The sequence below is a fragment of the Chelmon rostratus genome, chromosome 10 (assembly GCF_017976325.1).
Source record: "Chelmon rostratus isolate fCheRos1 chromosome 10, fCheRos1.pri, whole genome shotgun sequence".
Taxonomy (NCBI): domain Eukaryota; kingdom Metazoa; phylum Chordata; class Actinopteri; order Chaetodontiformes; family Chaetodontidae; genus Chelmon; species Chelmon rostratus.
In genome coordinates this window covers 8,002,628-8,026,676 of record NC_055667.1, presented here as the reverse complement: position 1 = coordinate 8,026,676, position 24,049 = coordinate 8,002,628, and the positions used below count along the sequence as shown (strand labels likewise).

Genomic DNA, 24,049 nt, shown 5'->3' with positions numbered 1-24,049 from the left:
TTTCGTGTTGACACGGTCGTGTCAGGTGGAGCTGGAGCTCTGCTATAGTTCGGCTTGGAGGAAATTCCCTTTATTTCTGCCCCCACTGAATTCTTAGCCTCACTTCTGCACCTGTAAATGTGCTCTAACAAATGCTTTTATTCTGAAAATGCCTCTCAGACACGTTTCTCTGCCTCTGCTGGCTTGACGCTGGGCTGCTGCAGTCTGACCGCCTCAGACACAGAGGTTCAGTTTGCCGGCGGCTCGCTGGACTCATTGTACAAACATGAACTTAATTAAACTTACTGATATGTGAAACTTGGTTCTGTGATCCTGCTCACACTGTTGAGTACACTTGAAAAACATGCAACACGTATGAAACATGGGTTTGTACATGCTGACAGGTAGGTCTGATCAGTATATGGTCTCCACCCAGTATAGATGGCGGTCTTTGCTTGACCAGACAGGTCCTGATCAATTGGTTCTGATCATCATTTCATTTTTCTTATAACCAAACCAAATACTATATTCATTTAACTCTGCACAGCACACAGTTGCTCTAACAAATACAGCACGCTGGCATTGGTTGTCATTTTGCTCTGTGGTGCAAACTCTTGAAAACATTTTTTTTAATCTCTAACTCCATCTTTAAAATCCTTCGGGATAAAAATGAACAATGACTTAAAGCCATGTGGACCCTCCTCCTTTTGTAGGCCTACTGGAATGACGCGTGACTGCCCTCTGCTGGCCTGCGGCTGAGCGTTGATTTTGCTGTTGTAGTGCGCTGAGGTGGAGCTCATATTCAACTATTTTGTGTCAGACTGCTACTGATGATTATTTTCATTATGGATTAATCGCTTGTTTGGTTTGTCAAACTTCAGAAAATAGTGAGAAATGTCATCACAGTTACACAGAGTCCAAAGCGACACCTCCACAGTGCTTGTTCAGGATAACCAGCAGTCCCAAACATGCAACATTCTTTAACAATAATTAAGATATTCAAAAGAAAAGTTGCAAATCCTCCCATTTGTGCAGCTAGAGCATGACATGTTTTTGCTTGTAAAAGCTACCAATTTATTTTCTGTCACTTAATTAATTGAAACACATTTTGTTTCTTCATGTGTTTTGTGCGTAAAAATGGTAATTGGTAGGTATTGTAGTTTACAGTATTTCCCTCTTAACTGCGATACAGTACAAGTAGAAAGTGGCATGAAAAGAAACGACTGCAGTAAAGCAAAATTACCTCCGATTTGTAAAACTTAAGTAAATGTACTTCGTTTTTCCACCACTGGTATTACCTGGTATGATTCACCTGTATGATTTTTTTTTTTTCTCATATTCTCAATCTATGCTTGTCATTTATTTGAAGGGGTAAAAGGGTCACTGACACCGTACAGGTGTCCACATGTCTCTGACAGCCGATAGGTGGAGGGAATGACAGCTCACCCACGTGACCAGAGGGCAGGCTGTGCAGAGCAGGGGGGGCGTTGCCTCCCCGCGCTGATCTTATCTCTGCCGCCAGATCTCACCTGGCAGGTTGAAACTTCACGCCTGGAGAAACGTTTATGACCAAAAGCCGGACTGGAAATCCAACCAAGACGTCGCCATGGAGTCTCCAGTGAAGGATTCCCCCGTCAGACGGGGTTTTCACAGACTGGAGATCCAGAAAACGACGTGGGACATCCCGGAGAGGTACACGGCGCTGCGGGCGGTGGGCTGCGGAGCGTACGGGACAGTTTGGTGAGTTTACCCTGGGAGGGGGACCACGGCTTCTGCCAGACTGACGAAGAGAGCTTGTGGCAGTCATTTCGCAGTTTGCACTGCAAAGTGCAAGCTATTCAGGCCTTGTAGACTAATAATCCTCTAACACACTGTAATCCTGAGTATTAAAACTGCCACAAAATACTGGACATAAAGTCTTTAAAGGCTGTCCTGCCTTATACTTACAGTCTGCCCCATGCAGGAAAGTTATGCTCCTGTGAGGTTTCTATTTAACACAGCCCAGCAGAGCATGATAAGGCTTTTAAGACTTCAATTACTGACCTCCAACATCCATAAAGTACTATTATTATTCTGATTATAATTATTATTATCATGATTATTGTTGTTGCTGTTGTTTTTATCATAGCAAGGTCATGTAAACATGATAAGATGTGTGAATGTTTGAAGGCTCGGGCATCACAAATGATTTTCAGTAAGCCGCTACATGTATGCAGGCCTTAAGTCTGCATTCCACTCCAGACTCTGTTGCATTCAGCCCAAGAGGCCCAGACTGACATCTGCTAACAGAAGCACTATTGTCCGCCTGAGGCAAGTCAGCAAGTCAACGCAGGTCCTCCGATAGGACAAGAATCTCCCCCACCAACACAGAGGAACCCAGCCTACAGGAATCCAAGATATCTCCGACATAGTTCTATCTGATGATAAGACACTAACAGTCAAGACCTCAGTCCTGATTTGATGACATTTGGGTTCGTGTAGAACAGAGGGGACATCAGCCCCGGAGAGTTGACTAATCTGATTGTTTTAGATTGGACTTTACTTAGAAATAGGTTTCTAGCAAGCTTGTTTTATCATTTTATTTTCTGTAAGACCTACAATAACTTTATTAAACAGGTACAATTACATGTACAAGTTGCAACATGCAAGATATGTTTTTTCTATCTTATAAACTCACACATAACTCCACAAATCCCCAATCAATTTATTCTCAATGTGCTGCAAAGTCTTGATGGGAGGTAAACAGGAAGGAAACTAATTTGTGCACAATTAAATAATTATAATAGCAACCCAAAATTTGATGATCGATTGCTCATCTATGTTTTTTATCAAGAAAAGCTCCAAACATTTGCTCTTTTTTTCTGTTTTATATGATTGCAAATTGATTGCAAATTGTCTTTGGGGTTTAGACTGTTGGTCGGACAAAACAATCTGAAAACGTCACCTTGATTCCAAAAAAGTTGGGAAGCTGTGTAAAACATAAATAAAACAGAATGGGAAGATTTGCAATATCCTTTAAGAAACCGTATTGAAAACAGCACAAAGACAATAAATTTGTTTGACCTCATCATCTTCATTGGTTTTTGTAAATATCTGCTCATTCTGACTGTGATGCAGCAACATGTTTCAAACAAGTTGGGACAGGAGCAACAAAAGACTGGAAAAGTAGTGAAACGCTCCAAAAACACCTGTTTGGATCATTCCACAGGTAAACAGGTTGATTGGTAACAGGTGATAGTATCATGATCGGGTATGGAAGGAGCATCCTGGAAAGGCTCAGTCGTTCACAATCGAGGATGGAGCGAGGTTCACCACTTTGTGAACACATGATTAAATAAGGGATGTTACTACGTGGGCTTCGTACAGCTGCTGTCAGCATAGTTTGTTTTTGTGTTTTACTCTGCCTCTCAACTCTTTTGGAATTGTGGTTGTATATGCCAACGTTTTATAAAATTAAATGATTAATTGATTAATCACAATTAATAAAAAAATATTCAAGAGACTGATGAATAATCACAGCCCATATGAGATTACAGTCGCCATATGAGTCATTACGTGTCCGCTGTGTGTCAGGCCCTTTGCACTGTGTTTCATTCGCGCTTAGTTCCTCCATTGACCAGAAGACCAACGAGAAGGTGGCCATCAAGAAGCTGCATCGTCCTTTCCAGTCCCTCATCCACGCCAAACGGGCCTACAGGGAGCTCCGGCTGCTCCGACACATACAGCATGAAAATGTAAGAACCTGGCAAAAGCGTGGCCACGGATGGAATTTGGCGTGAGCTTCCACAGAGGGTGGAGTTGTACTTTCAGGGGATTTGCTCAGTCCTTATTCAACCAGGCAGGTTGATCTCAAGTAACTTTGTTGACTGTTCAACAAGAGCCCATTATCTTATCAGTGCTCACAATCTGGGAGTGTTGTGTATTGTCGGAACCCTCATGGTTCAGTATTTTTGCTTGCATAACTGCCTGACTGACTTGGCCTCTTTGCAAGACACCAAATCCACTTTGTTAATTTATTTATTTCTTTTGTCGTATTATGGAGACATGTCAACAAAACACTTGAGATCCATTTTGTATCTTGTGTTGTCAGCTTCTATTTTTGTATTCAGAATAAATAAGATAAGATAAGACTTTATTAACTTACTAAATCCTAAGCCGTGGAAATTCGGGGGTTACAGGCAGCAGGCAATAATAGTTGGAAAAAAATAGCAACAGAATAGGGAAATACAAAATAAAAGCTTACTATATATATGTACATTTTATACAAATGGAGGACCAAACTGTTTTTCTGCATGAGCTCGAACTTCAAAATCAAAGGGCAGTGACATCAGCACTGGATGCATGGATGCTTATGAATGCTGGGAAATGCAGCACATACACATAACAGCACTGACTGTGGATCTTAAAGATGGAGAGTGTGAGACGTAGGTTTCAGCTGCCACAGAAACGTCAGTGCTGAAAGCATGACGTGTCCGCTGGATGTTACTCCGGGGTTGTGCAGCTAACGCTGCCCGACATGTGACCCCTTGACTTTTTGTAAAACGGACATATTGGATGTTAATGTCTTCTCTGCGCTCTTCCTTAAAGGTGATCTGCCTCCTTGACGTCTTCACTCCGGACTCCACGCTGGAAAAATTCCAAACCTTGTGAGTGAGCAGCCAGAGACCACATTCTTCTGCTGGGAGTCGCAGCTTGTCGAGACCCCGTGTGCGTGTGTGTGCATGCATGAAATGTACAAGCAAGGATGTGTGAGAGCAGGCTTTTTCATGGCTGTCGTGGTTGGTTTGTGCAGCTGGATTTTCTCACCATAGCAATGAGCTCCCGTCATCGGTCTATCTCTTATCTTTTTGTCCCTTACCTATTTGTTGATCAATACGCTGCTTCTTTCTCACTGTTTGTCTCCCTCACCCTTCTTCTTCTTCTTGTTCTTCTTCTCTCTTTAGTTATATTGTAATGCCGTTTGTAGCCCAGGATCTGGGCCACATTATGAAGAGGCGAAGATTAACTGATCGTATCATCACATACCTATTCTACCAGCTTTTAAGAGGACTCAAGGTAAGTTTCTTTTTAATTATCTGGACTCTTACACACACACGAACTGTAAACACTCACATACATTATAAAACCAACGTTTGATATACAGAATAAAAACAGAAGAAAATGTTTGTTCCCAGCTGAAAAGGTGCTGCTGAAAAACTTGAAATAAATGGAGGTGGCAGTTGTAATACACTCAGTGTCAAGTTGCAGAGGGGTGTGAAAGAAGCTGATTTCTGCAGTGTTGTTGCTTCACATCCATTCAGTCCTTATATTTATAGATGAAGCAAAGCAACAGTTTCAGTTTCAGTGCGTGCAGGAGACCAAGGTTACGCTTTGCATTGAATATAAGGTTTTGTTTTCCTGTTTAATAACTTCCCTATAATTTTCCATATCAGAATTTATTTAAAACCTGATGCAGCAAATACTGGGGACCAAGGACTGGTCTAAACCCTTCTGGGGCCTAAGCGTAATTTGGCAGTAAACCAATAAGGTTGCACAAAAAGGCAAAAAGGTCCCAAGATAACACAGGATACTATTACTTCTAATGAAAACTGTTATATTAACAGTGATGACTGTGTATGTGGAAGGAGTCATTCATGACAAACCCACACTGACTCTGGAGTTTCCCTCTGTTCCACAGAGCTTTTTAGTATCCGTGCAGATCATTGTTTAGATTTTACTCCCCATAACTGGTTTTACTCACTTTCACCTCTCTGCGGGCAGCTGTTTTGTAAGCTCTGATAAGCTTGTTTGCACGGCCCCTAAGTGGGAAAATATATCATTGTCGGTTAAATACGTGCTTAAAGGGCCAGTGTGTAGGATTTAGTGGCATCTCGAGGTGAGGCTGCAGGTTGCAACCAACTGAATGGCCCTCGCCCACAGGGAAGCAGCTCGACCCCTCATGTTTTATGACACCCTGCTGTCCCTTTAAGTGCACAAGCTCTGATATCTTACCAGCACATCAAGTTTTAATGCTGTCAGTGTGGGAACTATAAATGCCATTCAGAGACAGGATGTGTGACTGCTTTACCTTTGTTTATGCCTTCCCACTCAGCGCTAGTCAATGTGTAACCAAGAGTGCTCAATGGAAAAAAAGGAGGAAGCACAGTTTAAACTGGAAAACAAGACCAGCGTGTCCTAAATGGCCCTTTCGCTCTGAATTGAAGTGCAAACAGCTTTGATCCTGAGACGTTTTTCCCCTTCTTATCTGTGTGCATTGTGTCCTTTAAGCACTCGTCTCTGCTGTGAGTCTGGTTTAGCTCTGAGGGATGGAAAATATACAAAACATAGTCCTCCCAAAGGGCTGTGGGCTACACCGTGCTATTTAGACAGCCATAAGCATGTGGGTGTGTGTACTTGTGTATGTGCAGTGCGTCTGTGTAAGCTGTTACATACTGTGTGCTTAAACATATGTTCCTTTTCCTTACAGTATATTCATTCTGCAGGGATCATTCATCGGGTTGGTATCTGAACCTTTCTTTCATGGACACTTCACTGTCATTATAAACTATACACAAATACACTATGTGTATTTTTACTTGAGTTGTTCACTTAAGAGTAGTAGTTTGACATTTTGGGAAATACGCTTATTCGCCTTCTTGCCGCACAGAGGCTGACAGCTGCTGATGGTCAGTAAACCCCTCCAGTTTCTACACCCGTTACATAATGAGTATGTGCCGTGTGGTTGTGGAGGCTTTGGAGTTGTTTAACGGCAGCTTTGCTGGGGCTGGGCTGAGCAACATGAGTGACGTAATGAGTAATGTAACTGAGTGCATTGATTACATATTTCAATTCACCTATCAAACGCTGCAAATTGAATGTTAATTAGTGAGCAGAGGAGGTGCTGGTAGGCCGGTTGCCTTTGGACAGAGCCAGGCTAGCCGTTTCCTCTTGTTTTCGCTCTTTGTGCTAAGCTAAGCTAAGAGGCTGCTGACTGTAGCGTCACGTTGAGCACACAGATATGAGAGTGGTGTCTTTTCATCCAACTCTCTGCAAGAAAGCAAATTAATGTATTTCCCACTATGTTGAAAAAATGCTTGAACTATTTCGTAGTGTATTTTCGTCAAGTCATAATAGTCCTAAGAAACCTGATGTGGTTTGATTTTAGGATCTGAAGCCTGGTAACCTTGCTGTGAATGAGAACTGTGAATTAAAGGTAAGTTAAAAAACACTCAAAAAGGTTTGAATACCAGATTTTTCAGATCGAGATGATGATTATTTTCTACTTCACATATGAAAGCACATTTTAATTCAGTTTACTTCTGAGACGTTGAACTCACCCTTTTATTCAGTGTGCAAGACACAAGTGAACCCTAATACAGCAAATTCAACAAAAGCTGAAAAATCAATTAACAAACTTTAATGAATCAATGATTTCACTGTAACTATGGTCAGATCCTGGATTTTGGCCTGGCAAGACAGACAGAGAGTGAAATGACGGGGTATGTTGTGACGCGCTGGTACAGAGCACCAGAGGTCATATTCAACTGGATGCACTACAGTCAGACAGGTAATAATATTGCCTTCCTTTGGTACAAATAGTCATTTTCAACTTGTTGAAAATATGACAGAATTTTGCAACATGCTCTGACAAAGTATTAGATTTTTATTATTAAAATTCTCTCTCCGTCCCCTCCCTCGCAGTGGATGTCTGGTCGGCCGCCTGCATCCTGGCCGAGATGATTACAGGCCAGGTGCTTTTCCCAGGGCACGACAGTATCTTCACACATTCGGCTCATTGTGTTGGAATAAAGCCGCGTGAGCTCGGTTACAGTAGCAGGACACTCACACTGTCCCAGACAATTTTCATGTTTAAAATACATTTTTTTGTTTGTTTTTTTGCAGCACCACCTCATCCACCAATTTTACACATAGAGGTCAGTTTAGTGTGACTCAGACTGTGGAGATTAACAGCTGTTTAATGTCTTTTGTGACTCTCAAGGGAGTTATTGTCAGCGTTATCTCAGGCTTCATCAAACTGGAGGTGTGAAGTTTAAAAAAATGGGACATTTACTGGAAAAGGAGGGTGAAGCAAAGTTGGTTGCATTATGTGAAATGTAGAATCCAATGTTTTTGGAGCTTGAACCGTACTAAAGAGTTAAAGTGAGGATACGCTGCTTCACTTCGTCTTCGCTGGAGTGCCCCTTTAACTAGACATTTTGTCGAGATGCTGAGATCAGTCCTTAGTGTCTTAAAGGAGAAAATCGTAGCCAGTATCAGAAGCAGCTGCAGAACTTTGTAACACAGTGCTGCTGCGTCGTGCAGGATGTAAGCAGTTTCAATGCCTGTGCTTTATGAGGCCTCCTTAACCAGCCCGCTCAGGTATTGATCAGCTGAAGAAGATCCTCCGTCTGACAGGAACCCCAGACTCCTCCCTGGTTCAGAGGATGCAGAGTAAAGACGTGAGTTTTGTCTTGTCTCCATGCCTTATTATTCCAGCTGACATCGGCACTTTCAGCTCTCATATTTGGTCCAACTCAGAAAGGCAGCATGCATCTCCAAATATCGGTGGAAAGTTACATACAACTTATTTTGCCTCTCCTTGCGTCTTATTCTGTTTGTGTTTTAAGTCATTCTTTGGAATGAAATGCAACCACCCTCGACTGTTTTCCAGGCGCAGTCATATGTTCAAGGACTTCCTCCACAAAAGAAGAGAAACTTCAAGGAAGTGTTTGTGTCCATGGATGAAAATGGTGCGCTGAGCTGCTTCTGCTTGTTTAATTCAAACTGAAATCCAACACATTTTTAATTGAAAAAATATATTAACTTCTTTTGGGGCTACCTGATCTCTCTGTGTGAGTTTGCAGTTACACAGCATGAGCCTTATTTAAATGAGAGCGCTGTGCAGTTTTGTGCAGGAATGTGAAAATGTGTTTTCTGGGCTGATGCTTGCAGCTGTAGACCTACTGGAGGGCATGTTAGTGCTGGACCCAGAGACGAGGCTGACGGCTAAGCAGGGACTGTCGCACCCTTTCCTGGCTGAATATTATGACCCAGAGAGCGAGCCAGACTCTGACCCGTATGACGACTCATTCGAGAGCCTGGAGCTCGCCATTGGGGAGTGGAAGAGTAAGTGTGTCTGAGCACGGGAGGCTGGACACGTTGGAGTATGACAGTAAATCAGAAATGATCAGTATTTGGTGTGAAAGTATCAGGAATGACTATCTGCCATTCTCTCATAAAAATAAACAATTTTAATGCTGCTTTCCTTTTTTACTCCTGTCAGGCCTCATCCACATGGAGATCATGACCTTTGACCCTGACAACCCCAGTAAGACAGCCATGTAGGACGCTGTGATGGGCTGGCGCCTCCTGGTGTTTGGTTGTAATATGTACACGTAATGCAAAGGTAACGACACTGTCAAGCTCAGAGAAACAAATAAAAAAACAGAAAATATATCTTAATATATCTTAACTAAAGGTCCATTTGCTACCTTTTTTCTGAGCCTTTCGACCGCGTCTCGTGGTTTTCATCAACACAACGTCTCACCGGTGAGAAATGTGAGATGATCGATCCATCCAGTGATGAAGATCATGAGACGAGGTTGAAGACAATGAGAAAAGTAATAAGTGGACCTTGAGTTAGCATTATTTCATGAAATCTCCAAGGTCAAGGATGAAGTTGCCTCTTCTTCAAAGTAATTTATTTATTGACTACTGCAAAGTAGATGATAAAAAAAATTATGTGAAAATATCAGTTGGGAAATAGAACATTAATTACTGTAAAAGTGGCTGAGCTAGACTTGTATAATATATACAAGTACATAGTAGAAAGATCACCCTGCGTTATAATAAAATGTCCTTAATTACATGTGATCTTGCTTCACAAGGACAGTTATTGTATATGTCTCCTTTCATGTATATTCATAACATGTAAGCAGTACAATTTTACTTTAGGACTTATTTTGAAAGATGTATGAATTTATTTTTGATTATTTTTACTGTTGGAACCCAGTCAGCTGTTTTCAAATAAAACATTGTAAAAAAAATTGACATGTTGTTAAATGAATGATGTCAGAATGACTAACTAACAGTAATACTAATGAATGGGTTCAGACGGATAACACGGACATAAAGTGTAATAGAATCATGGACCACTAGAGGGCAGCATTATGTCATCAAAGATTCTTCCATGAGGAAGGAGATGGGTCGATCTGATAGATAGAGAGATACTTTAATTAATCTCCAAAGAAAAATTTATAGATAGATAAAAAGTTCCTCGAATAAACGAGTGTCGGCGTTGAAGTTGAAGAGTCCATATCCATAGGATAGAGAAGTACTTTCCAAGAAACCCAGAAAGAGGAAGAAAAGAAAAACAAAAGAGCGCAAGGATCACACAGAGCTGCTAGAGAGGCTGCCACTCGCGTCAGCACCAAAGTTTAACTCATGCATGTTGAGGAAGCTAACAGTGCGTACACACTGTGTATTTTTAACATTGGCACAATGAAGACATACAGGTTTAAAGGATAGAAATACTGTAACATCCTGAGATTATTCAGAAATGCAAGAATTTAGCATATCAGTGTGTTTTTGAGATATTAGATAAAATACTTTGCACCAGCTCAGAGATGCCTCATGGCTGCTGGTGCCTGGCCTTTAAATACAGTCTCCCATACCAGAATGAGCAAGTTCTCTCCAGTTCACCTCTTTATTAATACTGCCAAGTCACTTTTTTTCTGCTGCTGTATATAATATAATGGTGCAATATCATTCTGCCGGTGTGCAGGTCACCACTTTGATTCAGAATGTCTCTACATCTACTCCACGATTCTAACGGTGGAGACAGCGGTGTAGGTTGTTGGCAAAAGATGGTGGTGGACAGGACTAGTATGACCTTTACATTTCAAGACCTGGAAGTTTCATCCCAACTGGAAATACTCCTCCGAACAGCTGTGAGGTCTAAAGCCTCTCACACGCAGCTGATGTAGCTGTGGATGGTGCTGCTGGTTGTGGCTCTGGACCTGCTGGTGTCGTGCTGGTCAGAAAAAAAGAAGAAAAGAATGTGAAGATTGAAAAACTGAAGGGCATAGCATAAATATATATACATACCCTGATGTGATCATGCTTTAAACTCTAACAGCATTTCAATGACAAGTTATCGCATACTGATGCCATTTATTTCTCTCCTCAGCATCCAAAGATAACAAACTGCCAAATGAATCAAAGGGGGGTCAGACATTTAACAAGGTGTTGAAGATAATCATGTGTCATGTAAAATCTTAAAGTGTAAAGTAACTGCGAGTTTGAACGCCTAATTTGAGCTTGTCAGGGTTGAATAAGGCAACTTGAAGGATTCAGGCCTCGCAGGAACCTGTTGTCAAGTTTAAGTAACGTCTGGAGGCTGAACGTGAATTTTAGAGAAATGGCTGAAATCACTGCATCAGAAGCTTCATTTCTTCTTTTCCTCTGACTTCCTCTCCTTCTTCTGTGACTTCTTCTTCTCTTAATCAGTGGTTGAAAGTACTCACAGGATGAATATTTTAGTACTGCACTGAGACTGTACTTTATAGAAGTGTTTTAATTTTCTGGTGCTTTATACTCTTTATTGACTCCATTAATTTGTCAGATATAGTTACTTTGCAGATTAAGGTGTTTTCCACATTATAAAGTTCTAAAATATGAGGCATTGTTACAGATTAAACTAAACATTAAAGCAGGCATGGACAAACTACGGCCCGAGGGCCATATGCGGCCCGTTACAAATTTTAATTCGGCCGCCGAAATTATATCAATAAACTTTGTTAATGTTTTATTTTCCCTGCAATTCTGGCTTTTTCCCAATAGATGGCGCACTCTAGATACATTGAGCTTTGTTGAGGTGCGGCGTATTACTCCACGTTTTCGCTTTACTCTTCGACCCTCAGCCTTTCTGTAAAAGCTAATAAAAGAAAAGTGGACAGAGAATGTCCAGTTTTTAATCAGGAGTGGACTACTAAATATTTTTTACTGAACACCGATCAGCTGCTGTATGCCTAATATGCCAAGAGACTGTGGCGGTGTTTAAAGACTATGATACAGCAAGAAAACTGACTCCAGACTTTGATGCGCTGGATAAAAAGGGAGACCAACAACACTGTTCCCACTGAAATTAAAAGTACGTTTCTCTGTTGTGTTATGTAAAAAAAATGCATCTGAAAATAATTTCTTCAATAAGCCTTACATGTTACATGTCCTGTCTGTTAAGGGATGCACATATGTGGTGCTCAGGTGCACGTACGTTCTCAAAACCAAGTGCGCAAATACAACGCGATCAAATATAACGCGCTCCACATACTGGCGCGCTGTCACTGTTCTGTCCTCGCGCTGCTCGTTGTTGAGTTTTGGCTTTAGGGATGATTGAATAGGAGAGGACAAGTAGACCTGCATCTCCTACCAATTTTTAAATAAAGACAGTCAGGAGGAGAGTGATGATGATGATATCTTGAAGGATAACACAACTTTCAGTGCTTTAAAATAATAAAAAAATATTTTATTCATTTAATTTTCAGTGTTTTAAGAGTCATTTCAATTAAATCACTCAGTTCTGTGGGACTTCAAAGACAGATATTTAGTTGTAATGCTTTTGTTCATTTTCAATTGAAATTAAAGCACATGTTTTCTACATATCTCATGATACTTTATTTTCTCTTATGAGGTGGATTACCAAAACACTCCATCCATCTGCTCCTGGTCTGGCCCCCCAGTCAAATTTTAGAACCCTTTGTGGCCCATAAGTGAAAAAGTTTGCCCACCCCTGCATTAAAGTATAGTTAAGATGAACTCCATCATTACCAGCTACAATATCAAAATGCTGCTTACATGTTAATTCAGTGTTAATGTTTTATATAATATTAGAAAACAATTTGCATAATGAATGCTTTTACTTTAGCGACTGAAGTACATAAGTACAATATGTGTTATTACAACTTTAACTTAAATAACAGGTCTGAATCTAATAATCTTCCGTCCTGGCTCTTTATGTAAATGATCAGCCCTGATACTGATGCCTGTTATGACTCTTTTTGGTGTTTGGCCACTACGAGGCTTCAGACCAGCTTCGGTGCTGCTTGTCAGAGATTCTCCGAGTGTGTGAGGTCCACCTCCTGTAGCTGTTCAGTTGGGTTAAGATGCTGTGACTGTGAAGGCATCAATATGTGATTCAGATCATTTTCATATTCATCAGATTATTCCGTGACTCCTCATGTATGAAGGCATCTACATATAGATTTTTAGATGTATTGGTCACCTGTCTGGATCTGATGATTTATGTAGCACCTCCTCAACGAGTGAAGCTGCTGTTGTGTCTTTTTGACCAGGGTGGAGGAGTTGACAGTCCAGGAGAGTCCTCAGAGATGAAGACAAAATCAGGGGCTGAGAGGAACACTTGTTCTCTTTGTAGCTCAGGATCCAGGTGAAGGGAGACTGTCTCCTGTTAGAGCAGGGGTGTCCAAACTATGGCCCACGGGCCAACTGCGGCTTGCAGTCAATTTTTAATTGGCCTGCAAGAATTTTTATAAATAGAATAGAATATGGCCTGCTCTTGAAACTTTTGCCTGAGCACATTGCACAGTTTTAACACCAGGGGGAGCTACTGTTGAACAAGGCAGAACAAATCACAATCACAAAACAAATTTACCCCAGGTTACCAAACATGGCAGAACCAAAATAATGCAAGGCAGAAGGCTGAAGGCAGCATCACTGCTCCCACTGAGTGCAATGCTGTTCCCACTTTTTTTATATATGCATTGTCAACATGCAGAGTACACATCGCTGTGCACAGCGCATACACTGCGCAAAATCAGCTCATCTCAGCTGATGCAGGTCAAAGTGACATCTGTCCGGAACAGCACCGCAGCTGGACCGTCAGCGCCTTGACTGATTTAAATACGCAGCGCAGCTGATCCTCACCAGAATAACTGACTAAAATTATATGCACTCTTGTTATTAAGTCCAGTTCAGTCGGTTTATTCTGATAATAGTTTTTAACGAGCGTTAATAGGTGTGTTAATAGGCCTAATAAGTTAAATAAGCTTGAAATGTACCCATCCTATTTTCCCCTTGATTGTTCTTTCTCTGTACTGTGGGGGGTCACCATCCTCACTAAGAAGAAATCAGAGGCTGCTGTTCTGAGAATGAGCTGCCAACCCTTTTTCTGAATACATTAATAAAAAATCCATTTCTGGAAAGCTGTGATGAAGGAAGTTTTTCTGTAATTATATTCAACAATATAGCATATTTGACTAACTCTGAATTGATTTTTCTAACTAAGGGTGAGGCTATATACCTCACCTCTAGTAAGTGGCCCAGCCCCTCCTATATTTTTCTGTATGTGGCCCTCAGTGAAAAAAGTTTGGACACCCCTGTGTTAGAGGAATGTGTTGATGACTTGGGTGGGGGGCCACGAGTAGACCAATCAGGGGCTGAGAGGAACATTTGTCTTTTGTGGACACCTCAGAGGTTAGGGCTCATGGGAAGCTTTGCCCATCTTTGTGTTAAATCTCGCTGATGTCCACATTGGTGAGTGTTTTGATAGCATAGCAGCAGTGGGATTCTCTGTGCAGGAGGAGCGACAGAAGGATCTTCCAGGTTTACTCACAAAGTGATGCAGAGAATTTTAACATTGTGTGGGAGGACCTTGAGGAGGGTTTTTCGGTTTCCAGGTCTTTTGCAGCAGGGAAGGAGAGCGACTGATCCTGACTGAAGATCTAATCAGGGGGTGGAGAGTCCATTTCAAGGACAAGGCAGAGCTCGAGGATGGATGGGAAGCTTTGCCCATTTTTGGGAATTCAAGGTTGAAGACTGAACTTTGCCAAAGTTGGACGCTACCGCTAGCTACCGCTAGTGTAAACGGTCAACAATTTCCGCACTGAAATAATGGGACAAAGCACATGCATTCAGATCTGGCAGTTTGCCTGGTTCACTCTGATCCACCACATTGTAGGATCTCCATTTTATTATTTATTATTGTTTTAAGTGGGAACCAACAACACAAATGATGAAGGACTACAAAAAGGCAACAACCACTTAGAACAAACAACACCAGTCATAATCTCTCGCTATCTCTCTCGTGGATTGGATGATTTTGTAAAAGTACAACAAAAGAGATTTGAAATCATTAAACCTAGGGATGCACGATAACTGTTTTTTAAAACCAATAACTTTCAGCTCCTAAAAGCTGATACCGATAATAAATAGCACAGACATAAGATCATGATATCAATACTATGAACAAAACCAAAAACTGTTTTGACCCTTTAAATCAAGAGATATTTATTTTTTTCCAATGAAAAACTATTAGCAAGCCTCTCAAAGTTCATATTTCCATTTTTTATGTGTAACATATGGAAAAATACTGCCAATATCAATTCAAGTCAATAGCTACCAAAATTATGAGTTAACGAGTTGTTTTCTGGCATGAGGGGGTATTCTTGATTTTTCCCAGTGAGAAAGAGTTTTTCTGATTATGCAGACGTTACATCAATCAATCAAAATTTATTTCTAAAGCACATTTAAAAACAACAACAGTTGACCAAAATGCTGTACATGATAAAAGGGCATTACATAAAACAAATAAAGGACAGAAGACAATAAAAAGTGTATGTACAATCTCAAGCTCTGTTGAATGCTAGTGAGAAAAAGTAAGTTTTCAGAGCTGATTTAAAAATCCCAAGGCTTGAAGCTGATCTGATCTGGGGTGGTAAGCTGTTCCACAGTTTTGGGGCGGCTACAGCAAAAGCCCGCTCTCCCTTTGTTTTAAATGATAACTTTAGTTTTTTACAACCTGGACCTTATTTCTAGCATTAAATACGACCATTTACTCACCCAGACAACTTTGGTGGCATTTGGAGTCGTTTTGAAGAAATTAGCCCCAGAGGAGCGGCGCGTATATCCGTATAATGCGAGTACTCGGGGCATCCATGCGCAGCCTCTATATAACGCATAATCTGCGGCGAAACTCGTTCATATTCCAATATTTTGTTATGATATGCTGGTGCTAATCCCCTCTGAGCCCGTGGTGGCATGTTATCAACATCCGCGTCTCTAGACAACTACCTCTGACGTGGAGAATGTCATTACCGAACGCAGAGCGCTGCAAGCAGCCAGCCACAACACGGCTAACTCTGCGGCGGTCGGCTACGAATACGCAATAACGAACCATAGCTGTGCCAAACTACAGCTAAACTAGCCGACGCCGTCTCTCTTTTTTTGTTCCAGTCAGTAATCGAGCAGCAGCGTTCTGAACAAGCTGGAGGCGCTGGATAGAGGACTGGTCTAGGCCCACATACAGGGAATTACAATAATCAAGCCTGGAGGTGATGAATGCATGAACCACTCTTTCCAGATCTTGGGGGCGAAGATATGGCTTAACTTTGGCTAGCAGCCTCAACTGATAAAAAGCACCTTTAACCACAGAGCCAATCTGTTTATCAAATTTAAAAGCACTGTCAAAAGTCACACCAAGACTCTTTAGAGAGGAGCGACAGTTAGGTGCAAGGTGCTCCAAAAAATTGGCTGAGCAGTCCAGGACATTTGGATTTCCAAACACAATAGCCTCTGTCTTACTGTCGTTTAAGTTTAGAAAGTTGATGTTCATCCATGTTGCAGAGGCTGCAGAGAATCCTTACAATCAACTTTCAGAGGAAAATATATTTGAAGATCATCTGCAAAGGAGTGGAAAGGGACATTGTGCTTGCGAAAGATAGAACCAAGGGGCAGCATGGACAGAACAAAAAGCAGAGGGCCTAGAATGGAGCCTTGGGGAACCCCACAAGAAGGAGGGGCCACGCCTGAAGAGAACTCACCCAGATGGACGGAGAAGGTTCTCTCTGTCAAGTAAGAGTGAAAAAACTTTAGGGCAGTACCTTTAATCCCCACACAATACTCTAAGCGCAGTAAAAGGGTCTCATGATCCACTGTGTCAAAGGCTGCTGTCAGATCTAAGGTCACCAGAATAGCAGCACACCCGGAGTCAACAGTTAAAGCTATGTTGAGCTATGCTATGACGAGCTCTGAACCCAGACTGAAACTTCTCATAGACGCTGTTTTCAATTAAAAAGGATTGAAGTTGTTTAAAAACTACTTTCTCCAACACTTTGGACAGGAAGGGCAGTTTGGAGATAGGCCTGAAGTTGGAGAGCAAAGAGGGGTCAAGATTAGGTTTTTTTAAAAGGGGCTGCACAACAGCATGTTTAAAAGCTGATGGGAAACTACCTGAACTGAGACAGGCATTTACCAACACCAGAAGCACTGACTCTACCGAGTCAAACAGCCCCTTTAAAAACTTGGAGGGAATGCTGTCTAAAGAGCAGCTAGTAGGCTTCAAATCATGAACAACCTCAGACAACTCAGACAAAGACACTGGCTCAAACTGGTTAAAAGCAGCTTGGCACAGTGGAGGGACACAGGGGTCAGGGTCAGTAGAGACAGGGACAGACCGAAGAGCAGTGATTTTATCAGTGAAGAAGCTGAGAAAATCATTACAGAGGGTGGAAGTAGGAACAACGCAGGCAGCATCTTGAGGGGTCACGATTGAATTTAAAACACTAAAAAGAACGTTGGGTTTTCTAATGTTAGTAGAAACTGGGTTTGAAATGTAACTGGATTTTGCTACATTAGCAGCTCTCTGGTACTCCAGAAGACAGTCCCATAAAATTTCAAAGGAGACCTGCAGCCTATCCTTCTTCCACCTTCTCTCTGCACATCTACATGAGCGTCTGAGAGCACGGACAGAGTCAGTTATCCATGGTTCATGATGTGCTTTAGGACGACTAATTCTTAAAGGAGCAATGGAGTTCAGGATATTGCTGCAGGTAGAGTTAAAAAGAGTAGTTAGCTCTTCAGCACAGACGGACCTGGACCCATCCGCACTGGAAAGCACAGAGTCTTTAAATAGTGCAGAGAACTGGGCGTGAGTGCTGGTGCTGATAACACGTCGATGACAAGAAGGTGGACAAGCAGCAACAACAGTGCACGGGATGGTGGCAGACAATAAAACAGGCAGGTGATCAGAAATACAGGCACTATCACAGATTTCACTGACACAGGCCGTCAACCCATGAGACATCACTAAGTCTAGTGTATGTCCCTTTTTGTGGAGCCAGACACACACTGAGTGAGGTTAAAAAAGTCAAGCAGAGATAAGAAATCTTTGACCAGAGGGCTGCCTTCACAACACACATGGATATTCAAATCACCAACAATAAGAACGCAGCATTCACTGCAGGCCATTCGGGTCTCATAGTGGGAGCGAGGCACTGCCGTGCTGACAAAAATGTGTATATGTTAGATGATTTCCTGTTATCTGCCAGATAATTGTCGACCCGATACTTATCGTGCACCCCTAATTAAACCTTTAACGTTTTTGTACTCTGTAACAGAATGTAGCATACTGATACATTTCTAGATAGTAGGGCTGCAAGATATTATCAAAAACTATTGCATTTATTTTGACTGATTGCATTTAGATATGATTTTGAAAAGATTAATAAAAAATTACATTACTTGTGCAGCCCTATAAGAGAAGTGTGCTGTGTTGTGGTGGTAATGTTTTACACTCACTGTTTTGGGCCCAGGCAGCAACCAGTCTTTTCGGCTTGTATGGGCTGTAATACTGGCAGCAAGTCTCCCTCTGTAATGGATTGTAAATCATCTGTTGTTAGGGCATTAAGTGCCTTCAAAGTGTCTTCTACTGAGTTGACGACTTGATCAGGAAGATTCGGAGCACTGCTGCTTATCATCTGTGATTCAACCACATCTGTTAAGACACAAAAAAGAGACATTGTTATGTAATATGATAAAGGCCGCATGTCAATCAGTTCACTGACAGGTCTGCATTCTAATCCTCCAGTGTCCTCTTTTACAGAGTACATGTGGTAGTGTGAAAGAAATTCCCCACCACACACTCTCATCAGAAAATGAAGTGCAAAATCATCTTTCAGGATGAGGATGAGTTTACCAAACTCCACTGAATCATCATTCTTAGTGACAACAAATTGGCCCTTCCTGTAAATTATCCCATTATACTGCATATCAACAGGTATTTTTCTATTTCTTTCAGTGAAGCCAAAATGGAGGATTGTGCCTTGAACTTGCTCACTGCAAAGTTCTGAGTAAAATGGTGAGGCATCTTTTATTTGCAAAGGTGGAGGACTCACAGACCCATGCCTCACTGAAAGAGTCTAACACAGAGTTTTGAAATTCTTCAGATGCCTTGTACATCTGAAGTAACTATGTCTGCTCTCAAAACGCAGAGTCCATACCCTGATTAAGTGACCAACTTTCAGAATCAATCCTGGATAATGCTGCAGATAATGGTGTTTAGGTCTCAGGTTGATATCTGGAAATAGTGCCTTCCTGGTTTCCAAATATTCTTGGATGAGAACATCCAAATAGGCGACCTGAGCCTTGGAAATCTGCTGAGCACAAATCAGGTCCACAATGTTCTTAAGCTGCAAAAATAACTGCCACACATTCTCTTAGGGGTCCTGCAATTTGTTTCCAATTATCAGAGGCAACAATCTCAAGAAGTTCCAATTTTGAACAGCATGTCCACTTAGTTTCAGTGTTTGAGGACTGACCTCACAAGGTTTGGAGCAAACATCCATTGCTTTGTAGTTGAACTGCTTGATTCACCTGTTCAAAATTGTGAAACCATTTTTTTTTTGTTGGCTGATGAAGTACTTCAGGTAAAAAGCAACATAGCATGAGAGGACACCCTCGAAGATGTCATGACCGAGACAGGGGGGCACGCCAGGTGAACAAACATCAAAGTTTTGTAGTATTAAATACAGACCTGAACTTTATCTGTTGTACTTGTGGAGCATCCTCTGTCTCCAGCTGTTCAATGATGTGTACGTTTCTGGAGTCTGCTCCAGTCCACAGATGTTAGGATCAGCATCCTGAAATTCAGTTCGAGAAATCAGACAATATCTGCAGTAGTACTGTACTGAGATGAAATGAAATTTTCTGTGAAACCCCCAATGATGTGAGAGGTGAAACGTTGTCCCCAGCAAAGCAGTGGAGAGCACTTTTACTTCAAGTTCATCTCCCATTGTTATCCCACTTTCCTCCAGTTCTTTCAGATCAGTAAGCAGTTCAGAAAAAACCTTGGCATGGCCAAATTCCTTAAAATCTCTCTCTGTGCACAATAAAACCAGCTGCATGTGGTCAACATGACACGTTGACTAGAGACAAGTACACAGCCAAAACCTTGTGCTTCTTTTTTGCAGAACGCAATGGGTTCACAAGCTGGAACGCATTCTGGTATAAAAACATCTTGAGACAACTTGTTTTTTCCTGAAAAAATGTGTTCGACATAAACAGCTGACAAATTAAAATGTTCACTCTTCCTGGTTTTCACATGCTGCTTTAAAAACACGTTAGTTTTACAGTTACTATTACTGACCAGCGTCAGTTATTGTTGTTATACTGTACTTCGCTGGTGGGTGTGTATTTGTTTTGCCTCCCCCGCACCACCAACATCTGCATCTTGTCCCAAAACGGCATGGCTGCTCGACTACCGATGCACTCGCATCGTACCCACACGCATGTCGATGCTAATTATCTGGGCAACACTCTTTAACAGCAGTCAAGTTGTCAAACAAGGTGTGAATTTGTTATAATATTAACTCGATATGACTTACTCTGTTCTATGCTCTGTTCCTGTGTAGCGCTCACCCGATCTGTTTCCGCGGTTTCCGCTGTAGCAGAATCACGTGACAAGAGTACTTTTTTATTGGTTGTTGCGTTACCTTAGCCCGCCCCTTTCCTTTTTTGATTGACAGGTAAGTGACAGGCTCGACTCCGTCGCAGACGTGCTTGATTCCTCCCGTTTCCATAGCAACGGCGCACCAGGGTAATTTTCTGCCTTACGCAAATATCACACATTAAAGCCAAAGATCAAACCAAAGATCAAAGCCAAAAATTAAAGCCAAAGATCAAAGCAAAGATCAAAGCCAAAAATTACAGCCAAAAATTAAAGCAAAAGATCAAAGCCAAAAATTAAAGCCAAAGAAAATTGTGATGAGTATTATAACATCAGCATCAAATTGATCATTTCAAACTTTTTTTAAAACTTGACAACAACGTACTATTTCTTTGAGATGTTTTCTACTAGCCAAACAAAATGATGACAAACATAGAAGAAGAAGCACATAGGTCCCGTAGGGATCAATGTAAAGATCGAAAAGACAATGAAGTGTCTACCACAGCTACCACAGAGGTGGACAAATGTACTGACGAGCAGAAGAAGGGGGGGAAAAGGAAGAGAGAGCTGGACAGTCAGGTAACGTACAGCTGTTTGGAAAGTCTCAATTCAGAGACTGACAGTGAGGCAGAGGATAGTGCCAAGATGAAGGAGAAGACAGACTGCCAGATAGATGATGAGTTGATGCAAGTAGCTCAGGTAAACAGCGAGGAAGACATCAGAGCTGAGTTTGAGGTGACGGAGCATGAGCTCTGGCTCTTTGCTCCCCTAGAAGAACTGGAGAGAATCAACGTTGTCCAGCAGCAGGCTGAGAGCCTTTGCTGTCAGCTGGAGAAGGAAATCGAGCAGAAGGATCTCCTTCAGAATTATTTGCAAGAGCTCCAACAAGCATATTCACTGAGCCAGCAGAGGATTATTTTTGAGCTCCAGGCAGAGAAGGAGAAGAACAAGCTTCTCGAAGCAGAGCTGAAGAAGTTCGATGTTTCACACTATGCAATCAGCCAAAGTCATGAAGATGATGTCATGACTGTGAGACAACAGGCTTACAGCCTTCAATGTGAGCTTGAGAAAGAACTCCAGCAGAGGGATCTCCTTGTAAGACATATCCAAGAGCTCCAAGAGGCATATACAGTTAGCCAGCAGAGGTTCACTTTTGAGCTCCAGGTGGAGAAGGAGAAGAACAACCTTCTCCGCCAAGCAGAACTAGAAAAGTTCAACGTATTACACTATGAGGCCTGGCAAAGGCATGAAGCTGAAATCATGACTGTGAGACAGCAGGCTTACAGCCTTCAGTGTGAGCTTGAGCAAGAACTCCAGCAGAAGGATCTCCTTCTAAGATATAACCAAGAGCTCCAACAGGCATATACAGTTAGCCAGCAGATGCTCACAGATGAGCTCCTGCAGGAGAAGGAGAAGAACAGACTTTTCCAGGAAGAACTGGTGAACATCCATGTGATCTGCCAAATGCATGAAGCTGATCTCATCACTGCGAGACAGCAGGTTGACACCCTTCAGTCTGCCCTTGACAATGAAATCAAGTCTCACACAAACACAGTGTCAGAAGGCTGGCATATGATCAACACCTTGAGGGCTGAGGAGGGCACCCTCTTAAACAAGATGGCAGAGGAAATGAATATGTTTAAGCAAAATGTCTTTGAGAAGGAGAGATTGTTAGGGAGAGAAATAGAGGAGCTGAAAACTCAGCTCAATGCTCAGATCTCACTCAACCTTCAACTTTCCACAAAGCTTGAGGATGAGAGAGAAGACGGTCAACCTCCCCGAAAAAAAGCCAGGCGTGAAGAGAAGCCTGAGGATGAAACACGAAAGAGTCCGCCCCTAATTCACCTGCCATCCAAACCCCAGAAAGAGCCATACAAACCCCAGAAAGAGCCATACAAACCCCAGAAAGAGCCATCTATACCCCAGAAAGAGCCATACAAACCCCAGAAAGAGCCATACAAACCCCAGAAAGAGCCATCTATACCCCAGAAAGAGCCATACAAACCCCAGAAAGAGCCATCTATACCCCAGAAAGAGCCATACCAACCCCAGAAAGAGCCATACAAACACCAGAAAGAGCCATCTATATCCCAGAAAGAGCCATACAAACCCCAGAAAGAGCCATACAAACCCCAGAAAGAGCCATACAAACCCCAGAAAGAGCCATACCAAACCCAGAAAGAGCCATACAAACCCCAGAAAGAGCCATCTATATCCCAGAAAGAGCCATACAAACCCCAGAAAGAGCCATACAAACCCCAGAAAGAGCCTCAAGTCTCTGAGGAGAAGCCCAGAGACAACACAATCCACATTCGGGTTAAGGAAACCACAGATGTGAAAGAAGGAGACTTCAAATCAGAAAGGACAATACAGATAAACAATAAAAGATGTTCAACACGCCTTTTGAGGCAGGCAAGGCAATTCACTGGATAACAGTGTCATCTCACAGGAAAAACTGGCCTTTCTGTGTGAACCTTGTATGTTCTCCCCATCCCTGTGGGGTTTACCCCGGGTGCTCCGGTTTCCCCCACAGGTACAAAGACATGCACATAATAGCCTGACTTCGTGCATAAACTTCACTGAAAAAAATAAGAGCTGTCTTGGCTAGCCAAGGCAGGTGCTGGAGTTGACGGGAGGCTAGCAGGCCGATGGCTCGCCGACTCTTGAGACAACTTTGGCTGTAATTTGACGATATATAAATAAAATTGAATTGAAATTGAACTGAATTGAATTACATGTCCACTTTTCCATCCAACATTTATTTTTGAGGGAATTCCAGGACATTTATCTGACAGCTTTAGTTACGAGTTACTTTACAGATTAAGAACTTTAAGCAACTTAGGAGCTTATAAAATATGATGTTTTGTTACAAATTGAAAGGAAAATTACAGCTATTACAAAAAAATAATTGGCAACTACTGTATTTTGACAACCGTTTTTGACAAACATTTTTCATGAAAAGCATTTCCTGTCTGTGAACACTTGCTGATTTTCTCTGAATTATTATTATAATTTTTACTTAATTCATGTTCATTCATTTTGAATTTTGTGCTTTTTGTTGAAGAAAACAAAGCATTGTGAAGGCGTCACTTTTTGTGATTGCATTTTTATTTCCTGAATTTTTACAAACCAAACAATCAATTGATTGATGAGAAATCAGCAGATTGCAATCTTGGCCATATTGCCAAGTTGCTCAATAACCTGCTGGCAATGTGCTTATGTGTCCATATTCCTGGCTAATTTTTCAAACAGCGTTTCCATTGGCCTGTAGTATCTGACAGTGGCTGGTAAATAAGGTTTGTGAAACAAGGTTTGAAAAAAGGAAACAGACACACACACTAACACATACAC

General features: G+C 41.8%; 2 protein-coding genes across 2 annotated transcripts; one reads left to right on the top strand and one right to left on the bottom strand.

Annotated features, from left to right (window-relative positions):
- The first annotated feature begins 1,503 nt into the window (after positions 1 to 1,503).
- On the top strand, positions 1,504 to 10,000 carry zgc:171775 (STKc_p38 domain-containing protein). The gene is made up of 12 exons (XM_041946695.1): positions 1,504 to 1,719; positions 3,584 to 3,713; positions 4,567 to 4,625; positions 4,923 to 5,034; positions 6,446 to 6,475; positions 7,124 to 7,171; positions 7,411 to 7,525; positions 7,660 to 7,731; positions 8,338 to 8,417; positions 8,630 to 8,708; positions 8,911 to 9,084; positions 9,242 to 10,000. The coding sequence occupies exons 1-12, from the start codon at positions 1,586 to 1,588 to the stop codon at positions 9,301 to 9,303; spliced, it is 1,095 nt and encodes a 364-aa protein (XP_041802629.1). The 5' UTR covers positions 1,504 to 1,585; the 3' UTR covers positions 9,304 to 10,000.
- A 6,870-nt stretch (positions 10,001 to 16,870) lies between these two features.
- On the bottom strand, positions 16,871 to 20,668 carry LOC121613344. The gene is made up of 3 exons (XM_041946696.1): positions 20,637 to 20,668; positions 19,787 to 19,892; positions 16,871 to 18,748 (listed from the first exon to the last, which is right to left on the bottom strand). Exon 3 carries the CDS (start codon positions 18,056 to 18,058, stop codon positions 16,964 to 16,966), a length of 1,095 nt encoding a protein of 364 aa, XP_041802630.1. The 5' UTR covers positions 18,059 to 18,748; positions 19,787 to 19,892; positions 20,637 to 20,668; the 3' UTR covers positions 16,871 to 16,963.
- Between the last annotated feature and the right edge of the window lie 3,381 nt (positions 20,669 to 24,049).

Excerpts from the sequence above, each read along its gene's own strand:
- LOC121613344 (XM_041946696.1), bottom strand. The coding sequence starts at position 18,058 with ATGTCTCATGGGTTGACGGCCTGTGTCAGTGAAATCTGTGATAGTGCC.
- zgc:171775 (XM_041946695.1), top strand. The coding sequence starts at position 1,586 with ATGGAGTCTCCAGTGAAGGATTCCCCCGTCAGACGGGGTTTTCACAGA. Across the intron at positions 8,418-8,629 it reads AGAGGATGCAGAGTAAAGAC|GCGCAGTCATATGTTCAAGG; the intron begins GTGAGTTTTGTC and ends ACTGTTTTCCAG. Across the intron at positions 9,085-9,241 it reads CGCCATTGGGGAGTGGAAGA|GCCTCATCCACATGGAGATC; the intron begins GTAAGTGTGTCT and ends TACTCCTGTCAG.